Source organism: Rhea pennata, chromosome 15 (assembly GCF_028389875.1).
Source record: "Rhea pennata isolate bPtePen1 chromosome 15, bPtePen1.pri, whole genome shotgun sequence".
NCBI lineage: Eukaryota > Metazoa > Chordata > Aves > Rheiformes > Rheidae > Rhea > Rhea pennata.
This window is the reverse complement of record NC_084677.1, coordinates 18,076,157-18,096,234: the sequence shown is the minus strand read 5'-3', so window position 1 is coordinate 18,096,234 and position 20,078 is coordinate 18,076,157. Positions and strand designations below refer to the sequence as shown.

The following is a 20,078-nucleotide window of genomic DNA, read 5'->3' as shown; positions in this document are numbered from 1 at the left end:
CATCACCCATGGCACCAGGGCTGTGGGGGGAGAAAGCTGCTCATCACCTCTGCGCTGCGGCAGCTGCCCCCTAAACCAGCCATCCTCCCATGGGGGCTTGCATGCACGTGTACACATCTAGCTATGTTTTACTATATTTATTTATATTCATTTTAAAAGATTTTTTTATGTATCCTCACTGTGTCCTGGCTTGCAGACTGCGCTAGCCATGTGATCGCTCTGTCTGTGGTTTGGGGCAGATGATCTCGCAGCAGCACCATTTTTGCTGCTGGTCTGGATTACAACAACAAATCTTCTTAGTCCCTTAGGGCTAATGGCACGTGGCTCTGGGCAGAGGCGATTTCTGCCTCACTCATTCGCATGTCCTATCAATGTCACCGAGCCCCGGAGGAAATGCAGAATGATTTGGGGTGGGAAGGACCTCTAGACGCTTCTAATCCAGCACAGGGCCAGGGACATTTGGGAGGGGAGGACGCATCCCAAGCAAGCGTGGTGCCTCTGGCAGGAGTATTCCGTGTGCTGCTCCGGGGTCTGGATGATGCAGCATGCGCAAGATGGGAACTCGTGCGTTTCTGGCCTTCCTCCGTCGGCGAGGAGCCTCGCTCGGTGCCGGGAGGGCTGCGATGGTCCTGCCGGTGCTCCCCCGGCCTCTGCCAGCCCGGACGGGGCGTCCCCCAGGGGCCGTTCCCCTCTGCTTATTCCGCAGGGGCACCCTGCGATGTCCCCCGGGGCGGACCGCCTCGGCACGGGGCGCTCCGGTGTCATCGGCCACTCCCGGCGATGGGACGAAGCCGCCCCCGCGGCTGCGGCGGCGGCGGCACCGCGCTGCCCCCGCCGCGTCCGCGCCCCCTGCGCCGCGCCGGCACCGCGGCGCCACCTGGCGGCGGCGGGGCGGAGCCAGGGGCGGTGGCGGGGCGGGGCCCGGGGAGGGGGCGGGGCCTGGCGCAGGGGCGGCGGGGCGCAGCCATGTCCTTCTGCTCCTTCTTCGGGAGCGAGGTGTTCAGGAGCCACTTCGAGCCGGGTGAGCGGGCCGGGGGGGACGCGACCGCCCCGCGAAGCCCTGGGAGCGGGAGCTGCAAGGCCCGGAGGGGGCAGGAGGGAGGCTCCCTCCCCACCCGTGGAGCCTGGGGGGGGGCCCCGAGGGGCTCGGGGGCGGGGGGATGTCCCCTATGGGGTCTGTAGGGAGCCCCTGTAGGGCTAGGATGGGTGCTGGGTGGGGGATGTCCCCTATGGGGTCTGTAGGGAGCCCTTGTACGGCCAGGATGGGGCCTGGGGGGAGATGTCCCCTATGGGGACTGTAGGGAGCCCCTGCAGGGCTGGGATGGGGCTTGGGGAGGATGTCCCCTATGGGGTCTGTAGGGAGCCCCTGTAGGGCTAGGATGGGTGCTGGGTGGGGGATGTCCCCTATGGGGTCTGTAGGGAGCCCCTGCAGGGCTGGGATGGGGCTTGGAGGAGGATGTCCCCTATGGGATCTGTAGGGAGCTCCTGTAGGGCTGGGATGGGTGCTGGGGGGGGCAGAGGGTGCCGCTCCACAGGGTCTCCCCTCTGCCCCATAAGACCAGGTTGCAGGGGTGGGAGAGATCCTGCCTATAAGGGGAGGTGGGAGAATTCCCCTATAGGGGCTGATTTGGAAGGGATCCATCCTGAAGAGCTGCAGAGGTGTCCCCTATAGGGGTGCAGGTCCCGCCCCAGGTCCCTGTAGGTCCTGCTCGCCTCCCCGGCCCTTGGGACGCGGCAGCAGGGAGCTCAGAGTCCACGTCCCAGCCGGGATATAAAGTCCGGCGCGCGCGGGCATACCCGTGCCCGGTGCGGGGCGTCCCCGCCGCCGCAGCCCTCGTCAGCGGCGACTGCGGCACGCTGGCGCTGAGGAAGCTGCCCCCGAACGTCCCCCTTTCCTCTTTGCTGTCCCCAGGCATTTACGTGTGCGCCAAATGCGGCTACGAGCTCTTCTCCAGCCGTGCCAAGTACGAGCATTCGTCTCCGTGGCCGGCCTTCACTGAGCCCATCCACGAGGACAGCGTGTCCAAGTACAAGGAGCGGCCGGGAGCTTTAAAGGTGCAAGTTCTCAGATGCTTGGAGAAAGTTGCAGACAAGCACAGCTCGTTTCTCACAGCAGACTCTGACTGTCCTCTTTTGAGAGCGAGCGCTTATTATCGGACTCTGCTTGTATTTCTAGGTGTCTTGCGGCAAGTGTGGCAATGGGCTAGGCCATGAATTTCTCAATGATGGACCAAAGAGGGGGCAGTCCCGTTTCTGAATATTTAGCAGCTCGCTGAAGTTTGTCCCTAAAGGTGAGGGCTGCACTGTGATAGCTTCTTATGCTCTTCAGCTTGGCTGAGCACTCCTACAATTGTCACAGTTGGAGCAACGATGTGCTTAGTAAGAAGCGTACTGTCCTTAGTTTCACTGTCATTTGCTTCCCAATTCCCTCCTGTGCCAAGCTTGGGCATGGGGATACACCTGGGAGCAACTCTATCGAGGTCCTGTCTCATGTGAAGCCCTTCTGAGCTTCCTCTTCTTCCCTACATAGCAGGACAGCTCTGATCTGGGATGTGGCTGCCCTAAACGCCACTGCAGAAAACACTGAAATGGTCATAAAATAAGTCAAGCAAAAAAAGCAAGGAGATGTGCTTCCCCGGGACCATGTCTTACTCCCACCGAAGCTGGTGAGACTTTCAGATCAGTCAGACTAGGAGCAGGCACAAGGGAGAGACTTTTGCTCGCACCCTTGTGCCCTTGCCCACCTGGTCATCCCTTTGGCTGGGCCACACCGTGCGTAACGTGCTGTTTCCATCTGGCAGTTCAGATAAGCCAAGGAGATGCTTAAATCATAAGCAAATCCCTTGTGCTTCAGTCTGGTCAGCTGGTGACCCTGTCAGGGCGATTTGACCTGCCAGGGTGAAACAGGGAGCGTGCTGGAAGTGCCCAGCCGCTCCAGGATGCTGCTGCAGGTCTACGAGTGTCAAAGGAGCAGCTGAACTCCAGAGGTCTTCTGCTGGTTGTGCAAAGCAGGGAGTTCCTGAACTGACATACACGCAGGAGGATTTGCTGGTTCCTTCCCCCAGCAATCACATGGGAGGTTTGAATATCGCATCTGCTTTACGGATAAGGAACAGATCTACCGGGAAGGGAAGGGAAGGGCTTCTCTCTCTTGTGGTTTTCATGCTGTTTTCCTTTCACAGCATCAGAAAAAGGCTTTGGGGAACCTTGTCTGAGTACAGGGCGGCAGCCCAACCACGTGTCCTGCTGTTCTACCTATTGGACTGTAACTCTTGTGAAATACCAGCTGCGTGTAGCAGAATAACTGTATAAAGTAGGCTGAGGATTCTGGAGCAAGAAATGTGGACTCTTGATTTTTTTTTTTTCGTCCTCTCCTTTTAGGCAAAGCAGAGGACCCGAAGGAGAAGTAAGCGAGCAGCTCTACTTGACACACTGCTCTTTAGCTGATCTTGCTCACACTTTGGGATGGACTGTTGGGTCAGAGGGGCACTCGGAGCAAGAGAAAGCCCGAAGAAAAGAAGCTGTTGGTTTCTCCAGGCCAGTTCTCTCCTCAGAGATGCTCTGATTGTGGGTGCTGGGGGGAGAGCTGTGGCGGGGGAGCACTGGGGAGGGGAGGGAAAAATGTGGTTGCTGGAGCTCTGCACTTGCTTGGGTGCTGGGTTGTATGACCTGTGTCTGAGGTTGTTGCACGTGCATTGGACTGACACAAATGCTGCAGCTCCTCACCTTCCCTGCCCTCTCCGTCTTCTCAGCCGTCTGTTCTCCGAGGCATCCTTGCCTCTGCCAGTATCGGCTGTTACTGTTTCATCCCTTTAAAAGCAGCACGTGTGCCTGCGGTCCTGGCTCTGCTGAGCTCTGTGGCAGCTCTGCTCTTGGATGCAGCAGAGCCCGGACTCCCTCAAACCCACAGCCAAGAGCGGCTGACTCTGCTTTGTCACCAGCTGCAATCCAGAGTCACTCCACTGCTGTTTCCAGGGAGTAACACTGGATTAACGGAGATCAGAGTCTGTGTTAATCTCTGGAGCTGTTCTGGGCTGGGATCATGGTATGAATTGCCCTATGTAAACCCTTCCAGGATGCTAGGGCGAGGATGATTTTATGATCCTGCTAGACAAAATTCAGGTATTTTACCCTTTTGTCACCTCTTACACACAGTACCGAGAGTTCTAGATTTATCGTGCGCTCTGGGCTTGATTCTGGCCTTGCTTCGCATTAGATCTATTACTGTGTCGAATAAACTCTAGTGGTGTTAACGGTTCCTCCTTGCTTACGCTGGTGCAAGGAAGACCAGAATCAGGCTCATTAGCTGCAACTTGCATAACTCAGGCTTTAGGAATCACATGCCTGAACGTCCTTTGCACTTGGAAGGGCGACAACATCGATTTGTCTTTAATTCAGACTGTGATTCTTGGCTTTCCCTAGCTGCTCCCGTTTGCTCACTGCCCAGAAACCAAATTTTCCTCTTTAAAATCAGGGGCATTCCCTGCTCTTCCTTAGGTCTTTCGTCCTGTTCCGTGTGTAGAGCTGGACTCCACCCTGCTCTGTCAGAGCATCAACTGCGGCCTGGGACCTCAGTAGAGCGTAATCCTGCTGCTCTAGTTGTAGGCAAAATTCCCCTCAGTGTCTGCTGTGGACAAGCAGGATCTGGCCCCTCGTAGACCTTGTATTTGGTGACAGCCATGCACAAACGGGTGCTGAGCCCCCAACCCTTTGGTCACGGTGAGCCTTCTGCTGACCCGCGGCTCCAGAACTGCGGCTCCGGGGCAACGCGTGGGTGGCTTTGCGGAGCCGTGCTGCCCGCAGCGTCACGGTTCGGCCGCGCTCAGGGGCACTTTGCGGGCTTTACTCTTCGTGTGTTCGGCCTCTTCGAAGTCCGTCTGGGCTGGAGGAAACGAGGACGCTGACAAACAGTGCCACACACTAGCTCATCACCTGATGTTCACTGCTAATCTTGTACCTCTTCAAATACTGAAAATAAACCACTGATTCACTGTGTCAGAGAAACAACTTCTTTTTCAAGAAGTGCTTCTTGACAGCAAGGCTGGGGGGAGTATGTGGCAGGATTCCTTCTCTCCTCGGTTTTCTTGGTGTTGACCGCGAGAGTGGGAGAGGCTACTCTAGGCTAAGTCCATCTGGGGCATGTGCTGGGCCTGTGCAAATGCGGGATGGATTTCGCTGTGTCCAAAGATTGGGCCAGAAGTCTGAGAGCAGATTCTGCTGGGCGACTCAGAGACATCTCCCAGGTGTGTCCGTGTTCCCCTGTGGATGTGGTAGCCCAAGACCCAGAAATATCTGTCTCACATCCAGCCTGTCGTGGGGCTTTGCAACCGAAACAGTTGGCCTGAGGTCAGCTGGTGTGGATTTATCCTGCATCCGTCACCGTTATCCCAGGCTTTGCAATGTGAAAGGGGAAACACTGATCTATTAGAGCCTTTGGGCATTTCCAGGATGAAAACATTCCCTGGGGAAAGTATTTTCTTAGATTAGCACTTTTACTGAATTGTAGCTGGTTTTAGCTCATAGTTAATTGTTTTTGTTCTTGGTAACTTCTAAACTGTGAGCTGGTGGGATTTACTGGGAAGAAGGAATATGAGTTTTAAGTGTCTAATGGTGGTTTCCACGTGGGAAGCCGGGTATAAGATTGGAAGCTACAACTGTCGCCGCCAACAGAACCGTGTTCTGTGCCTCAGGAATGTCTCGAGTCCGTCAGAGTCAGACGCCAGGTTCACGGAAGCTGAAAATTAAGCTGGACTTTGCCTGTCTCTGCCTCCCCCCATCGGAGGAGACCCGGAGAGCCAGCTCCAGCCGTCCTCCTGCCCGGGGGCTGGCCCTTGGACCGTGGTGGCGTGCTCTCTTGTTTTCTCCTGTGCCCAGCACTGACTCCCGCTCCTGCCGCTGGTGTTTCCTCGTGCCCGGGCTGTCCTCGGGTGGATTAGGCACCTGATGGAGCGCTCGCTCTGTTACCCTAATTGCTGATTAGGTTTCAGCCTGAGGTCTGAGCTCCTTTTCAACTGATTAATCCTCTGATTTGTTGCTTTTTGTCTGGTCCGGTCACCTCGAGGCAGCCCCGGGGGTCGTGAGCTGCCGGTAGCTTCTGCCCCTGAAGCCACGCTAGGACTGTCGACGGTCTCCGCTCCTTCGCAGAAGCCTCTGCCCGGCCGCGCTGGGACACCTCCCTGCTCGCCAGCCGTGCGCGGGGTGCAGCGCTGGCGAAGGAAGGTCTGGTGCTTCCTCTCCGAGCTGCTCGCGGAGGAAGGAAACGGCGTCCGGAGCACGGAAGCGCTGGTGGACGGGAGACTGGGAGAGCTTCCTCGTGCCGCTCACGGCGTGGGAGTGCCGCGTGTCGCGGGTCCCGCTTCGCAGGGCGGCAGCGGGACGCCCGTGGCCGTCGCTGCGCGGCGCGCCGTGCCGGGCTGCTGGCGAGCTGCGCTGCAGAGAGCCCCCGCGCCGCGGCCGCGCTGCCGTGCAGTTCGTGGATGCAGACGCAGGAGGGTGCGAGTGCTGTTCCTACTCCCCGAGGAAGAGGGCAGCGGATTTGGGAAGTCCCGGAGGGTGCCGGCGAGGAGGGAGAGCCGCTTCCCGCCGGGGCGGCCTCGCCCGGGGCCGGTTCGCCCCCCGGCAGCCTCCGTCCGCGTTGCTGCAGCGACGCTGGGTTTTATCTGTCCTCCTCCCTCCTGCCATCCATCCTAATTTTATTACTACGCTAATGACAATTCTGGCTCAACAAGAATATTTTGCTTAGTTGGGCAAAAGAGGCCCCGTATCAGCGACACGAGTTTAATGACACAACAGGCTCCGAGGACAGAAATTGAATTATGTTGCCAGGCTGATGTAAACTTCCCTAGCTGTTTAAAAAAATCATTAATTTCCTCCAGCATAGCCTCCAGCTGACCTCCCTTCTTAATTTTTAATTTTTTTTTATTTGCATGACATAGAGCGGACCTGCCTCTTCGACCCCCCTCGAAATGGCCTCGGTGCAACGCCAAACGGCCGGAGCACGGGGAGATTTAGATTAATTCTCTTAATAAAGACGACAAGACCTATAGAAATTACGTTACGCGAGGAAAAAGGAAAAGGACCCGGAGGCATTAGGAAGCTCTAATAACGGTTATTCCGCGGGCGAGGGCCGGGGCAGGAAGGAGCCCGCTGCCGGCGGCTTCCCCCCGCCCCGCGCCGGAGCGAGCGCGCCGAGAGCTGAAGGCGGATTTGGCTCCGCTCGCCGCCTTGGCGCGGGGCAGCGGCGCCCGCTCGCCCGGCGGGACGGAGCCGCTGGCGCTCCGCTGCGTCCCCCCGGCGCAGCTCTCCGAGCCTCAAGGTGTTGAAATTTGGTTTTGGTTTGCGGCGGGCGTTAATTAAGGCGGTAACGACCGGGAGCATTTCAGAGCGAGCCTGAGCTCGCCGGAAAATGTTTAGCCCAGGGAAAAATTGCTTTTTTTTTTTTTTTTACTTTTTTTCTTTTTATTTTCTTTTATTGGGATGGGCGAAGCGCGTGGGCTCTCAAAATCTCACGGGAGTAAAACGCAAACGAGGAGCTCAAGCGAGCTGATCGCGCGTGAGCCCGCGCCGCCGGCACGCGCACGGCCGTGTGCGTGCCGGCGCCAGCCCGCGCGGGGCCGGGGCCGGGGCCGGGGCCGTGCCGGCGTGGGAGCTCGGCGACGCGGAAACCGCTGCCGGCGGCGTCCCGCGGGACCCGGCGTCGGCGCCGCTCGGGGGACCACGGGCGGCTGCGATGAGCCGGCACCCGCCGGGGCCGAGGCGGCTCCCGTCTTCGGTTTTGTTTTGTTTTGTTTCCTCCAAAAAACGAGGGCAGGATGCGGCAGGGCTGCGCCGCTCCCCCTCCGGAGCGCTGGTTTTGGGACGGCGGTCATGATCCGATGGTTTCCGTCTGCGCTCGGGAGCCGAGTCAGCGATGGGTGAGGCCCCAGGCCGGGGGTGCATCACCACCCGCCGGCGGCTACCGCTGCGCCTGCGAGCCGCGCTGCACTGCGCGACGCGCTGCACCCATGCACCACACTGCACCCATGTGCCGCACTGCACCCCTGCACCACGCTGCACCCATGTGCCGCACTGCATCCCTGCACCGCACTGCATCCCTGCACCACACTGCATCCCTGCACCACACTGCACCCATGTGCCGCACTGCAGCCCTGCACCGCGCTGCACCCATGTGCCGCACTGCAGCCCTGCACCGCGCTGCACCCATGTGCCGCACTGCAGCCCTGCACCGCACTGCATCCCTGCACCACACTGCACCCATGTGCCGCACTGCAGCCCTGCACCACGCTGCACCCCTGCACCGCGCTGCACCCCTGCACCACACTGCACCCATGTGCCGCACTGCAGCCCTGCACCGCGCTGCACCCATGTGCCACACTGCATCCCTGCACCACACTGCACCCATGTGCCGCACTGCACCCCTGCACCACGCTGCACCCCTGCACCGCGCTGCACCCCTGCACCACACTGCACCCATGTGCCGCACTGCACCCCTGCACCACGCTGCACCCCTGCACCGCGCTGCACCCCTGCACCACACTGCACCCATGTGCCGCACTGCACCCCTGCACCACGCTGCACCCCTGCACCGCGCTGCACCCCTGCACCACGCTGCACCCATGTGGCGCACTGCATCCCTGCACCACGCTGCACCCATGTGGCGCGCTGCACCCACACGCTGCATTGCACCCAGTGCTGCACTGCACCCGTGCATCCCTTCAGCAGGACGGCGTGGGTGCCGCGGCATGGGGGCGTCTGCGCCAGCCGAACCCTGTGCCTGGGCCGGGGGCCGGCAGGCGGCTCCCCGACGCGTGGGGTTTCGCGGGGCGCAGGAATTGCACCCCGGGGCCGCGGCAGCACGGAGGTGCCCGCTTCGCTCCGCCGGCGCGCTCAGTGCATGCGGTGCGGGCGATGGGGGGGAGCAGGCTCATCCCTCGCCGCCCGGGGGGGCCGTGCCGGGGACCGGGGCGCTTCTGGCCGCTCTGCGTTCGCGAGACGCGGCAGCGACGTGCGCGGACGGGGATGGGGACGGGGACGGTCTGGCCAGCAGCGCCCAGCTCCTCCGCCTGGCGCCGCGGCTCTAATTCCTGCAGCTGCAGTTGAGGCGCGCGATGCATAGGAGCATTTGGGGGAATGAGGCTGTTAGCTAATTATGGTCGCTACCCGATTCATTACACGTTCATTAGTTGTTCTTAATGGCGAAATATTTTGCTGTCGAGAGGGTTTTGTGCACTTAAGCCCGGACCAGGCAATGAGAGCAGCCGACGCAGGCGCGTTGCCCTTAGACATGCCGCTTCTTGGGGCAGCGGTGGAGGGGGAGCCCCGGGGCCGGCAGGGTGGGCGCATCCCGGTTCATTCCGCAGACAGAGGTGGCCAAAAGTCGGGATTTGGACCCAAAGCAGCTGCCGAGGCGCGCGCTCCGGCCGGCCGCCTCCCCGGCACGGCCGCTCGGCAGCCGCTCACGAGCGCAAACACTGAAATTGGGCTTTTTTTCCTAATAAAGCCCTGGAATCTGTTGCCCAGAGCGGAGGGAGCCGGGTTTCTTGTGGGCCGGGATGAAGCCGGCCAGGGCTGATGTTTAATCTGGTGGTTACTTTTTCCTCCCTCTTTATCACCGCATTTTTTTCCTGCTTCCAAAGACAGCGCAAGTCGGTTGCAAAGCGCCGCCGGGAGCCCTCTGGCCCCCTTCTCCTCCTCCGCGCGGTCGAGGCGCTCGCTTTAAGACTTCGCTCCGCGTCGCGTTACTGCTCGGCTCCGCTCCAGACGCCGCGGTTTTTGATCCCACACCTTCCTCGCCGTTCGGCCGCTGCGCATTCGGCTGAACTGGAGCCAAATGCAAGCTGCCCCCCGCCCGCGCGAGGAATTAGCAGCGGGCATGCCAGCGCTTCGTGGGCTCGTAAACGCAGCCATCTGCGCCTTGCAGCTTGGCCTTTTCTTTTCTTTTAAGACAAACAAGGAAAACAACCCCCTGCCCCCAAAATGGTTTGGGGGTTGTATTTATTTATTGCAAAAAAAAAAAAAAAAAGGAAACTTGTAAACAGTTTTGCTTGGAAAACGCTGCAGAGCTGGGGCGAAGCGGCGGGGAGCGTGCGACTGCGGCGCGGCACGGCCCGCGGCCGCTCCGCTCGGCTCCTACTACCTCGCTTGCTCTTCGCCTACCTTGCAAACAGCTCCTGCCGCCAGCGTTTCCTCTTTTTTTAATCATTTAAAAATCCAAGCAAAATAGCACAGCGGAGTCAGGGCTGGAAGCGAGCCGTTGGTCGCCAGCGCTGCGCGCAGGGAAGTTTCCAAGAACGGCTGCACGAGCGGCTCATTGCCTAAAAGCAAATAAAACAACGGCAAAAAAAAAGCACCTTTGCTTTGTGCTGTCTCCCAGCTCTGCACTTCTTTCTAATCCCCGGGATCATGTTGTTGCTCCTGCGACACCAATAATGAAGTAATTGCAGTCAGCGCCAAGGTGTTTTTTTGCAGGGAAAAACGAGAAGGAAAGCGGGGCCGGGCGGGAGGCGGAAGCCGCGCGGCGGCCGCCGGGAGCAGCCGGGGCCAGGGGCTTGGATAGCGCCAGGCTGCATCTGACACCGCCCGGCTCCGCCCGGCCTCATAAAAATCGCACATTTCATCTATGTTATTTTTTAAATTGGAGCTTTAAGAAAACCTGTGGGTTTTGGCTGCTTTATCCTCTTCCTGGGATTATTTAAATCAGAAGCAGGAATGCGGGGAAGGCCGCAGGCGCGGGGAAATCCGTGGGGATGCAGCAGGGACAGGGATGCAGCGGGGACGGGATGCAGCGGGGACGGGGACGCAGATGCAGTGGGGAGGGGACGCAGTGGGGACGGGGACGGGGCGGGGACGCTGCCCCGCGAGTGCTGCTGTCAGCGCTGGGCGCGCGGGGGACGGGGCAGCCGCGACGCCGGCACAAACCCGCGCCCGGTGGATCGCGGCACCGCGAACCGCGCGCTTGTTTGAGTCTGCGGGTTTGTTTCTGTCGTGCAAAGCGTCTCGCCTCCTCCCGGAGCGGGACGGTCTCTGGCATGCTGCTATTGCTATAGCTACAGGCAATTTTCTCCGTTCCAGTTTTGCAAAACCATATTAAGAAAAATCTCGCCCTGGTGCTGCTGGCTCTCCTCCAGGCTGGGAATTGCATTCCCCCTGCTTAAAATTCCTGCCCGAGTTTCAGATGGGGAACGTACGGCTTCGCTCTGCCTCTTGAGCTGCCGTCAGGCGTTTAATAGTGGGGGCTGCGCACAGGTCGCCCCGGCCCTTGCCGCCCCGCTCAGCCAGCCGGGCCGCCAGCTCTGATTTTCCCCCTAACCCTAACCCTAACCCCATCACTGCTTTGAGGTTCGGTGGTTTTTTTCCCCGACGCGCAGCGTGTAAAGCTCCAGGCCGGGCGGGTTTCCCGGGAAAAGGCTGGTGCCGCCGAGCCGGGTGCAGGGCGCTGGCTGCCCCTTTCCAAGCTGCTTCTCGCGCCGCGCTCTTCGCACCCGAGGAGCCGGGCCGTGTTCGTGGAGCGCGCGGCCGGGACCGGGGAAAGAGGCTCCCAACGGGCCGCGCGGCCCCGCTTGCGCGGCGGCGAAGCGGCCGTTTCGGCTCCAGCTGTGCGTGCTCTAAGAAGTTTACTTGCCTTTGTCGGCCTGGCAAACTCCACCGCGGAGGTGACTTGCTAAATGGTCTCCCGCGTTTCCAAAGCGTCTTTCATCCCTGCTGATCCCTCGAGCCGGTTTCTTTCTTTCTTTGGAATAACAAACCTTCGGAAATCCCCAGGTCCCCCGTTGCGGCTCTTTCCTAATTGCTGCGGGGGGCAGAGGAGCTCCCGGGAAGGGGCGGCTTCGCGGCGGGCGCTGCGCGGCCGAGGGCACGAGCACGGGCGGTCGGAGCTGCTCGCCTCGGAAGGGCTTTCGGGCTGGGATTTCGGGCTGGGAGCTGCAGGAACGCCGAGTCCTTCCCGGCTCATCTGCCTGCTCCGGACCCTGAAAGCGCATCCCCAAGCACGTCCAAATGTTGTGCTTTGCTCTTAAAAAGTTTTCTTCGCTCGGTTTAAAATGACTTTGTCCGAAACAGCAGAGCGGGGCGGGCGGCAGGCACCCGGCGCGCCCCGGCCGCGCGAAACCTCCCCGTCCAAACGGGCAGCTCCCTGACGAACGTCCCCATTTTGACAAACTGACGTTTTCCAGCGATGGCAGCCTCCCTCCCCCCCCGAACCCAAACGTCGAGCTGGACAGATTCCCACCACCTCTAGCCCGGGGTGAGACAGTTCCTGCTGCCGATCGCTTACGTAAGCTCAGCAAGAGCTGGCAAGTGCCGCGCTGCTGCTTTTGGATGCCTTTTTCCTTATCAAACCGCTCCCGATAACAGATTCACGTCCTCAGCACGGTCCCTCCTCCCCGTTTTCCCTAGGGAACGTTCGTGGGGTAAACTGGGAGGTTTCTCTAGTTGCGCTCAAACACTTATTTCCTCCCGTAGAAGAGGTGCCGCGGCAGCTGGGACGGGCAGCCCCTGCGCAGCCACGAGAGGGCACAGAGCCGCCTCGCCTCGCCGCGCAGCCCGGCGCCGGACGGCCGGGCGAGCGGGCTGCCGCGGGGCCGCCGCGCCGCGGGGTCTGCCCGCCTGTGGAGGGCTCCCCGGCTGAACCGCCCCGCCGGTCCCCGTCCCACGCGTCTTTCGAGGTGCAACATCAAAACTGCTGCTCTTTGACTCGTTCCGCAGGGAAAGAGGTGGGAGCGCACTCTTACTTTTCCCACCCCAAACGCTCCGCGGCTGTGCACGCACCTGGCCGTGATGCTGCCCGACAGCAGGAGCCCGAGCCGCCCGATCAGCACCGCCTCGCCGAGCCTCCGCGCCTGATTGTGCGGCCTGTGGCTAGCGGCACAGTAATTACTGGTTTTTTTGCAGCGCATAGTCTCCCTTTGCCCCAAAACTCAGCTGCAAAAATGCAGCCTCTGCGGCGAGGCCCCGTGCATGATGTAAGCGATTTAAAACAATAATTAGAGCCCCGTAAATTAACGGCAGGAAAAAAGAAGAAGAGGGGAAAAATTCTCTGTAGCTCTAATGGGCCGGGAGAACGTGTCTGAGCAGGGCGCCGGGGGCGCCGCGGCGCGCTGCCCCCGCCGCCCCACGCGCGCCCCGCGGCCCCGGGGGGGCGGCGCCGCCCCCGCCCCCACGCGCGAGGGGGAGGGCGCAGCGGCGCGGGGCAGGGTGCGCGCGGGGAGGGGGCCGGGCCGCGGGGAGCGCGCGGCGGCGGCGGCGGCCGCGCGGGATGCGCTGTCCGACGGGGCGGCGGCCGCAGCCGGGAGCGGCCCCCGATGGGATGTAGCGGGCGGCTGCTGGGACCCGTCGGGGGGCGCCGCGCCTCGCTCCTCCTCACCATGATCCTCTTCTTCACGTACTTCTTCTACTGCCTCACGGGGCCCTGCGAGCCGCTGCCGCCCGCCCTGCTCCTGCCGCCGCCCGCCGCGCTGCCCGACGGCGCGGAGGCGGCGGCCGGGGCGGGCGGCGCGGGGCCGCCGGCGCCGAGCGGCGGCGGGAGCCGGCGCTTCCCGCAGGCCATCATCGTGGGCGTGAAGAAGGGCGGGACGCGGGCGCTGCTGGAGTTCCTGCGGGCGCACCCCGAGGTGCGCGCCGTGGGCGCCGAGCCCCACTTCTTCGACAGGTGCTACGAGAAGGGGCTGCGCTGGTACAGGTAAGGCCGGGAGCGGCCCGCGCCGCCCCCCCTCCCCCGTCCCGTCCCTTCTCCTCCCCCGATTCCCCCCGCCCCGACGGGCCGCGGGGCGCTGCCGGGCTCTGCCCCGGCGGGGCGGCCGCGGCCCCGAGCCGCCTCCCGGCGCCGCGCCGCAGCCCCGGCTCCGCGGTCCGCGCCGCGGGGCTGCCCGTGCGGCTCGAAGGCGAGTGTTATTTCGGGGTGAAGGGACAGTAAATGAGTGCGCCGGGAAAAAAAGAGACAAAAAGCCCCCCCCAAACCCCTGCCCCCCCCGCCAGAAGTGCCGGGTGGCGATGTGACGGGAGCTGCGTGGAGCGCTCGTAGGTGAGTGTCGGCACCAGCCGTCTGAGCCGCGTGGGGAGGGCACCTGGCGTCGGGTTTTTTCCTCGCAGAAGCAGATTACAGCCGCCTGGTGCCGAAGCGGGAGCGTGGGAATCTGTCCCGGCGGCGCTGCGCCCTCGCTGCCCGCAGGCAGGTGCCCGAGGGACCGGGAAATCCGGGACGGGGAAATCCGGGATAGGAATCAGGAACAGCGATGTGCTTTATTTTTTTTTCTTTTCCCTTTTTTTAAAAATTATCCGGGCTTTGTGGTTTTAACCTTTAACATCTTAGTCTCAGTTGTCCTACAGTCCTTCCCCCAACTTCCTTTAAGAATTTTTTTATTCAGCTGACTTAAAATGAAATAAATAGATCAAGCAAGTAAGGACCTCGGCTTGTAGGAGCTGGCTGGATCCCGGCTGTGCGCTGGAACGGCGAGCCGGCGGAGGAGGGGGACGGGCGAAGCGGCGGCGTTTCTGGTCCCCCGGCGCGTTTCGCTCGGCCTGCCGCGTCAAAGGGCAGGGCCGTATTGATCCGAGGGAGCTACTCGGTTTGGAGGGTTTCGGTGGAGCGGAGCTCTCGAGGCGATAAAACGTTCGGAAGAGCAGCTACCGTGCATGTGTTGTCTATTAAACTTCCGTATCGTGGCCAAGTCCAAAGCGGCCGGGCCAAATCTGCTCGGCGTGCTAAGTCGCCTGCAGCCAGTGAAAGAATCTGGTCCGGGATTTTGAAGGGAATCCAAACGTGCAGATTTATCAAAGCGCTGCGGTGTTCCTCTGCAACAGCTGAAAGCAATAAAGCGAGCGGCTCGCTCCGTCCTTCCTGCCGCTCTGTCGTATTCTCTTTAAACCGTTCCGGAATACTTTTTCTTACATATTTTTCATACTTCTTTTTGTGTTTTGGGAGAAGTTCAACTTAGCAATTCTCACCAAAATAATAACCTGCGAAAGTCGATACGTTTAGTGGAAAGTGTAATTTTAGTGGTAATTGTACCCTCGGAGTTTCAGCTCTGCGGTACCGCGGCCGGACTGTGAAGTTGGTGACTGAACGCCCCTTCCAGCGCGGTAAGTAGCGCTCTTGCTTTTACGATCGTACTAACGTTGCAGTGATTTACTGGCGCCTTCCAAAGTTCGTGCGCGTCCGCAGCGCTCTAGGAGCAGCAACGAGGACAGCTGATCTCTTGGGGTGGCAGCTACCAGACAGATCTCGCTTGGCCAGCGGGAGTTTAACGACTGCGAGCGCGTAATTAGAGCGGGGCAGAACGCGTGCTTCCGTGTCGTTAGCTCTAGCGCAGCGAGCCGCTCGCGGGACGTACCGCCGTGAGCGACGAGTAAATAGATCTCCGTTTCTGATCGCTGCGCGGGGAGTTAGTCGGCGCTGGGAGCGCTTGCAGGGGGTTTGGCCTGGCAGCAGCCAGATGTGTTAAAATGATTCTGAGTGCAGTGAAACTGGAGAAATGGAGCAGGGGACGTTCCCAGGGCGGTCGGATGCGTTGCGGGGAGGAGAGCAGCGTGCTGTGAGGAGGTCGTGTCCTGTCTAGCGAGGAAATCAGTGCTTTCTGCTTTATTCTAACTCTGCAGAACAAGTGTGATTTCAGTCACGTGCAAACCGCTTTAATGATTCCTCTTCTCTCTGCCTCCCCTGTTTTGTCGTCTTAGAAAACCTTGCTGCGCTCAGGTTTCTTTTTTCCCCCCCGTGAAAATCGGACAGAGCTAAACGTTCAAAGCTGGGGTGTGTTTGGGTGGAGGAAAATAGGAGTTGGACAGAAGTTCATTTTTTTCCAATGAATATCTCAAAGTGGTGTAAACATTTTTAAAATACTTGAGCTTGCTAGGGAACCAAAATTACACCAGCTGCTTCTCATGCCAAGATATTTGGCCCGAAGGCACCTGTAGGTCGTTGCTTGTCTTAAGTAAAAGTTTTCAAAAAAACCAAACCAAAACAAAAAACCCTGCAGCAGTATTTCTTGGGGAAATCATTTTTTACTTCATAGTTCAGTCTCAGCAGTTTCTCTGCTGTGGAGGGAGTGTTTGGTGGTATGTGTGGAGTAGTTTACTTTACAGTAGAAATAACTGACTGAGAACATTTATTCTTGCTGGGTTGTTTCATTTTATTTAAATGCGAAATAGCATAAAGTCTCCTTTTTGGAGTGGTGCTTTTTGCTAGTGAAAAGAACATTCAGTAAGAAGTGGCAAGCGTGTCATAGGAAATTCCTTGAGTTACTATAGGTTCAGCTAATTATAGGAAGATTAAACACCTTTCCTGGCTTGTCACGTAAATTACTTAATGGATAATCCAAGCGTGAAGTGAAATTTTATGCTAAAGCAAAACACTATTTTAATTTTTTGGCTCTCAGCACTGCTTGAACCTAAGTAAAAAAAAAAAGATGTTTGTTGCTCGTTTGTCGTTGCTTTTCGTGAGGGCAGATGCGTGCGTGGCCTTGGGGAGCGCCGGGGTCCCGCTGGGGAGCCCCGCGGCCGCGGGCTGGGCGCCCGGGAGGGTCCTTGAGTCTGAGACGCTTGCGAGTGACACCTGGAACTACGTTACCAATATTTTAAGAGGCGCTTCGTGTGACGGCGTGGGGCCAGTCCTGCCCCTGTTTGAATGCAGAAAATCTGCGCCCGTCGCGGGCGTAACTGCCTGCCCCCTTTTTAGCCCGGCGGATTTGCAGTGGGAATGAGCTCGGGTTCAAAGTCCCCAGTTGCATTTGAAGAAATTGGATAGAAATGCCGAGAGTATTTGTGGGTTTGTGCCTTTTCTGCGCAAGCCTACGCTCAGGTGGCACCGCTGGCAGAAGCTGCTCTCTCCTGCTGGGGAAGTTTTGTGGGCAGGAGTGTTTTAAAGCTCTGCCTTCGGCGCCTCGCTGCCTCCTCAGCTGCGAGGGCTGCGGCTCGCCGTCGCCCTCCGCTGCCTCGCGTCGCTGCGCCCGCAGCCGAGCTGCGGCTCGCTCCGGCCTCCCGGGCCCTAATTCAGCGCCGCCTCGGCAGTTTTAGTACCGGGAGGGGGACCCGGCGTGTGAGGCAGTTTGGGGATGCTCTCCGGCGATGCCGCTTTGCATAAAAGGGAGTTTGGGGAAGTTTGTGCCGAAGGCGTTCGGATTCTGCTGTGGCTCGTACAGAGAAGAGTCTCCGAGTCTCCGTCCGCCGAAACTTTGCGGCGGCTCAGTCCAGCGGTTTTGTTCTCTCTTCTACTTCCTCATGTGATTTATGATCTTAAAGCCCCTTTCTTTCCCATCTTCCCGCTTTTTTTTTTTTTTTTTTTTTTTTTTTTTGTGACAGCTAAAGAGCGAGCTGCACAGAAGCAGGGCCGGGCCTCCAGTGACTGCTCGCGGCTCCGAGCCCTGCGGATCGCCGGAGAGCGGCGGAAGCTGCGTGCCCGGCCCGCGCTGCGCGCTGTGTTTCGTGGCAATTCCAAAGAATTCCTCGCTTTCTCGCAACTTGGGACAAAAGCAGGAATGCAGCCGGTGGCTCGGGCGAAGGCTTTCTGCTGGGCGGCAGGGTTGGATCTGGGCGGCAGGCGCCTGCCGGTGCCGTAACGTCGTCTCCGCGCTCCGACTTTCTCTGAGGCCGAATTTAGCTTTTCGCTGTCGTTCTCCCGCGCGCTCGAGCGTGAATTCCCGCTCGCAGCTACGGAGAGCGCCCGCGGGGCAGCCCGCACGGGGGGGGGGAGGCGGGCGGTTCGGAGGTGGGTCCGGCCGCGTCCCGGCGCTCGCGGGGCGCCTCGGGGCTCCTCGAGCCCGGCTCTCCCGTCTCCAAAGCGCCGCGGTTGCAGCGTTGCGCTCTTGACTTTCGCCGCGAGCGTTGCTGGCAGCCGAGGAGCGGAGCTGAGGTGCCGTGCGCGGGCTGCGTGCGCGCGTTGTGACCGCACCGACGGATCGAGACGCTCCGTAGCGCGAGCTGTTGAGCGGAGCCGGACGTTTCGGCTGCTCTGGAGTCACCGGGCTGCGTTTGGCACAAAGCTCGCCTCCCTTTCCAGGGCAAGCTTTTTCCCCGGCACGTTTAGGAAACGCATAGGTGGGAAGAGACAAAGGAACCTCGCGAGGAGTCAGGTGCAGCGCTGGGAGCCGCTGGAGGACGGTGTCTTTTTTCATCGACACCAGCTAATCTGCTCGCCTAATGGACTCGCGCCCCGGCGCTCCGTGTTTCGGAGCGGCCCTTGCTTTTCTCGGTGCGTTCACAGAAACTCAATCCCGGAGCATGCTTCTTGGGTTTATTATTTTGTGCTCTCTCTCTCTTTCTCTCCTCTTTTCCTTTTGCTACAGAAACAGGACTTCTTTTATCTGCTTCTCCCACCTCATCCCCCAAATCAAGATCAGTCTTAAAATACAAAGAAAGAACAGGAAACGTGAGAGAACACTGCAGATCTGCAACTGTGAAGAAGATATTTTAAAACCTTTATTTAACGCATACTGCTTTGGGTTAGTCCCCGTTCTGCAGACCCTTACGCAGGGGCATAAAGCAGCGTGTGTGCGTCAGCAGGAGAGACCTCCTCCAGGCTGCCCAGGTTTTACCGCTCCCTAATATTTAGCAGCGACCGTCCCGAGGAAGCAATCTGTAACACGTGCAAAGGTTGGCCTTTTGCAGGCTGCTTTCATGTGGGATTAAAGATAATTTTTATCGCCATGGTTCGGATTGCTCGGGGGCAGGTGCTCCCGAGGGCGGCCGGGACGGCGAGGTCTCCGTGGCCGGCGGGGCGGCAGGCGTCACTCGGGTCCGCCGGCTTCCACGGGGCAGTGCCCAAGTCTCGGTTCTGATCCAAAACCCGTCAAAGTCTGTGCAGTGCTTCGTGCTGGCGTAAGCAGGCTGGTGAATCCGAGTTTTAGGCTGTTTCTGCTGCGAGGCAAATGCAGCCTGGTTAGTCCATGTGCTGTTGCATAGTGTCAGGCTAAAATGATTAAAGCTGCATGTTAGTGTTGGCTGAGATTTTTCTGCTAAAAGCCGTGACTTGTGGAGTGTGACGAGTTATGAGCTCTCTGACTGCAGAATTCGCTTTCTGTCTCTTTTAAATAAATGGTGGCTCTATACGCACGCTGTGCAGTGGAGTGTGCAAAAGTAACCCGAGTTTCTAAAGGATTTAAAGTATTCCAGGGTTGCTATCCTAGACTGCTTAAATAAATAAATAAAGCTGGGCACCTAGAAACCATGGGACTGGTTTAAAAGATGAGTTTTATATGAATTAATACCTTTGGAAAGTACTTTTTAATCCGTGCCCTTTCCCATGCGATCTCCCAGTTTACTCTATTGTAACCTTGGAAGTTTTAAGTTTATAAAGATGAGTAGGTTTTTTTTTTTTATTGCCTACGTGCAACTCTGGAGAGGTGCTAAAACCTGCAAAAGTGTAAAAATTGTGTAAAATCTTACGAGACCTGCGCAGGAAGCTGCGGAAGCAGCAGCGTTGCTGTTAGCGGAGGTGTTCCTGAAGCGCTGCGGCCGTTTCGTGGCTGTCTGGGCTGCTGGGGGGGGTCCAGGGCGCTGGCGTGGGGCGTTTCGGCGAGCCCCCGGCCCGCTCCTGCAGCTCACGGTGCCCCTCCGAAGAGCCACGTAGTCATCACGTAATTACGAGGCAGCTCGTTTAAAAGCAGAATTAAAAGACATTCATTTTTTTTCCCTCCCCTGTTCTGGGAGGAGGGGAGATGGGGGCAGCTCCAGCAGCCCGGAGCGCGCTGGTGCTCGGCGAGCTCGGACGGGGCATCAGCCCTCCCGAGGACGCAGCCCCGCGTCGCCCCGCGGACGGCAGCGCCGAGCGGGGTCCCGCGGAGGCAGCACCCGGCCGGCGGGTCCTGCGGCGCGGCGCCGCTGGCGTTTCTTCTCGAAGGTACGATGCGTTTTTATTCCCCCCTCGCCCCCGGATTACTCTTAGAGGTAGGCAGTGACAGAGGTGGGAAGGGCTGGGGGACTTAGAAGGTGCCTTTATGCACGAAGAGGCTCTTACTCCGGACCGTTCAAAGATTATTTATAAAACAGTAATTACGAGTCCCCTGAGACGGAAGTGGGCAGCTCCCATCGACTTGAGGAGCGAGTTACAATAGTTAATTGGCAAATATGCTTAAAAGCGTCTTCCTGACCTT

General features: G+C 59.3%; 2 protein-coding genes across 2 annotated transcripts in view; both read left to right on the top strand.

The window, feature by feature from the left end:
* Positions 1–937: 937 nt before the first annotated feature.
* On the top strand, positions 938–5,007 carry MSRB1 (methionine sulfoxide reductase B1). Its single transcript, XM_062588230.1, has 4 exons — positions 938–1,021; positions 1,913–2,055; positions 2,177–2,291; positions 3,382–5,007. The coding sequence occupies exons 1-4, from the start codon at positions 967–969 to the stop codon at positions 3,408–3,410; spliced, it is 342 nt and encodes a 113-aa protein (XP_062444214.1). The 5' UTR covers positions 938–966; the 3' UTR covers positions 3,411–5,007.
* An 8,291-nt stretch (positions 5,008–13,298) lies between these two features.
* Positions 13,299–20,078, top strand: part of HS3ST6 (heparan sulfate-glucosamine 3-sulfotransferase 6) — a 38,853-nt gene continuing 32,073 nt past the window's right edge. The window contains exon 1 of the mRNA XM_062588384.1: positions 13,299–13,675. Within this exon, the coding sequence (XP_062444368.1) occupies positions 13,299–13,675 (377 nt within the window). The remainder of the gene's footprint in view (positions 13,676–20,078) is intronic.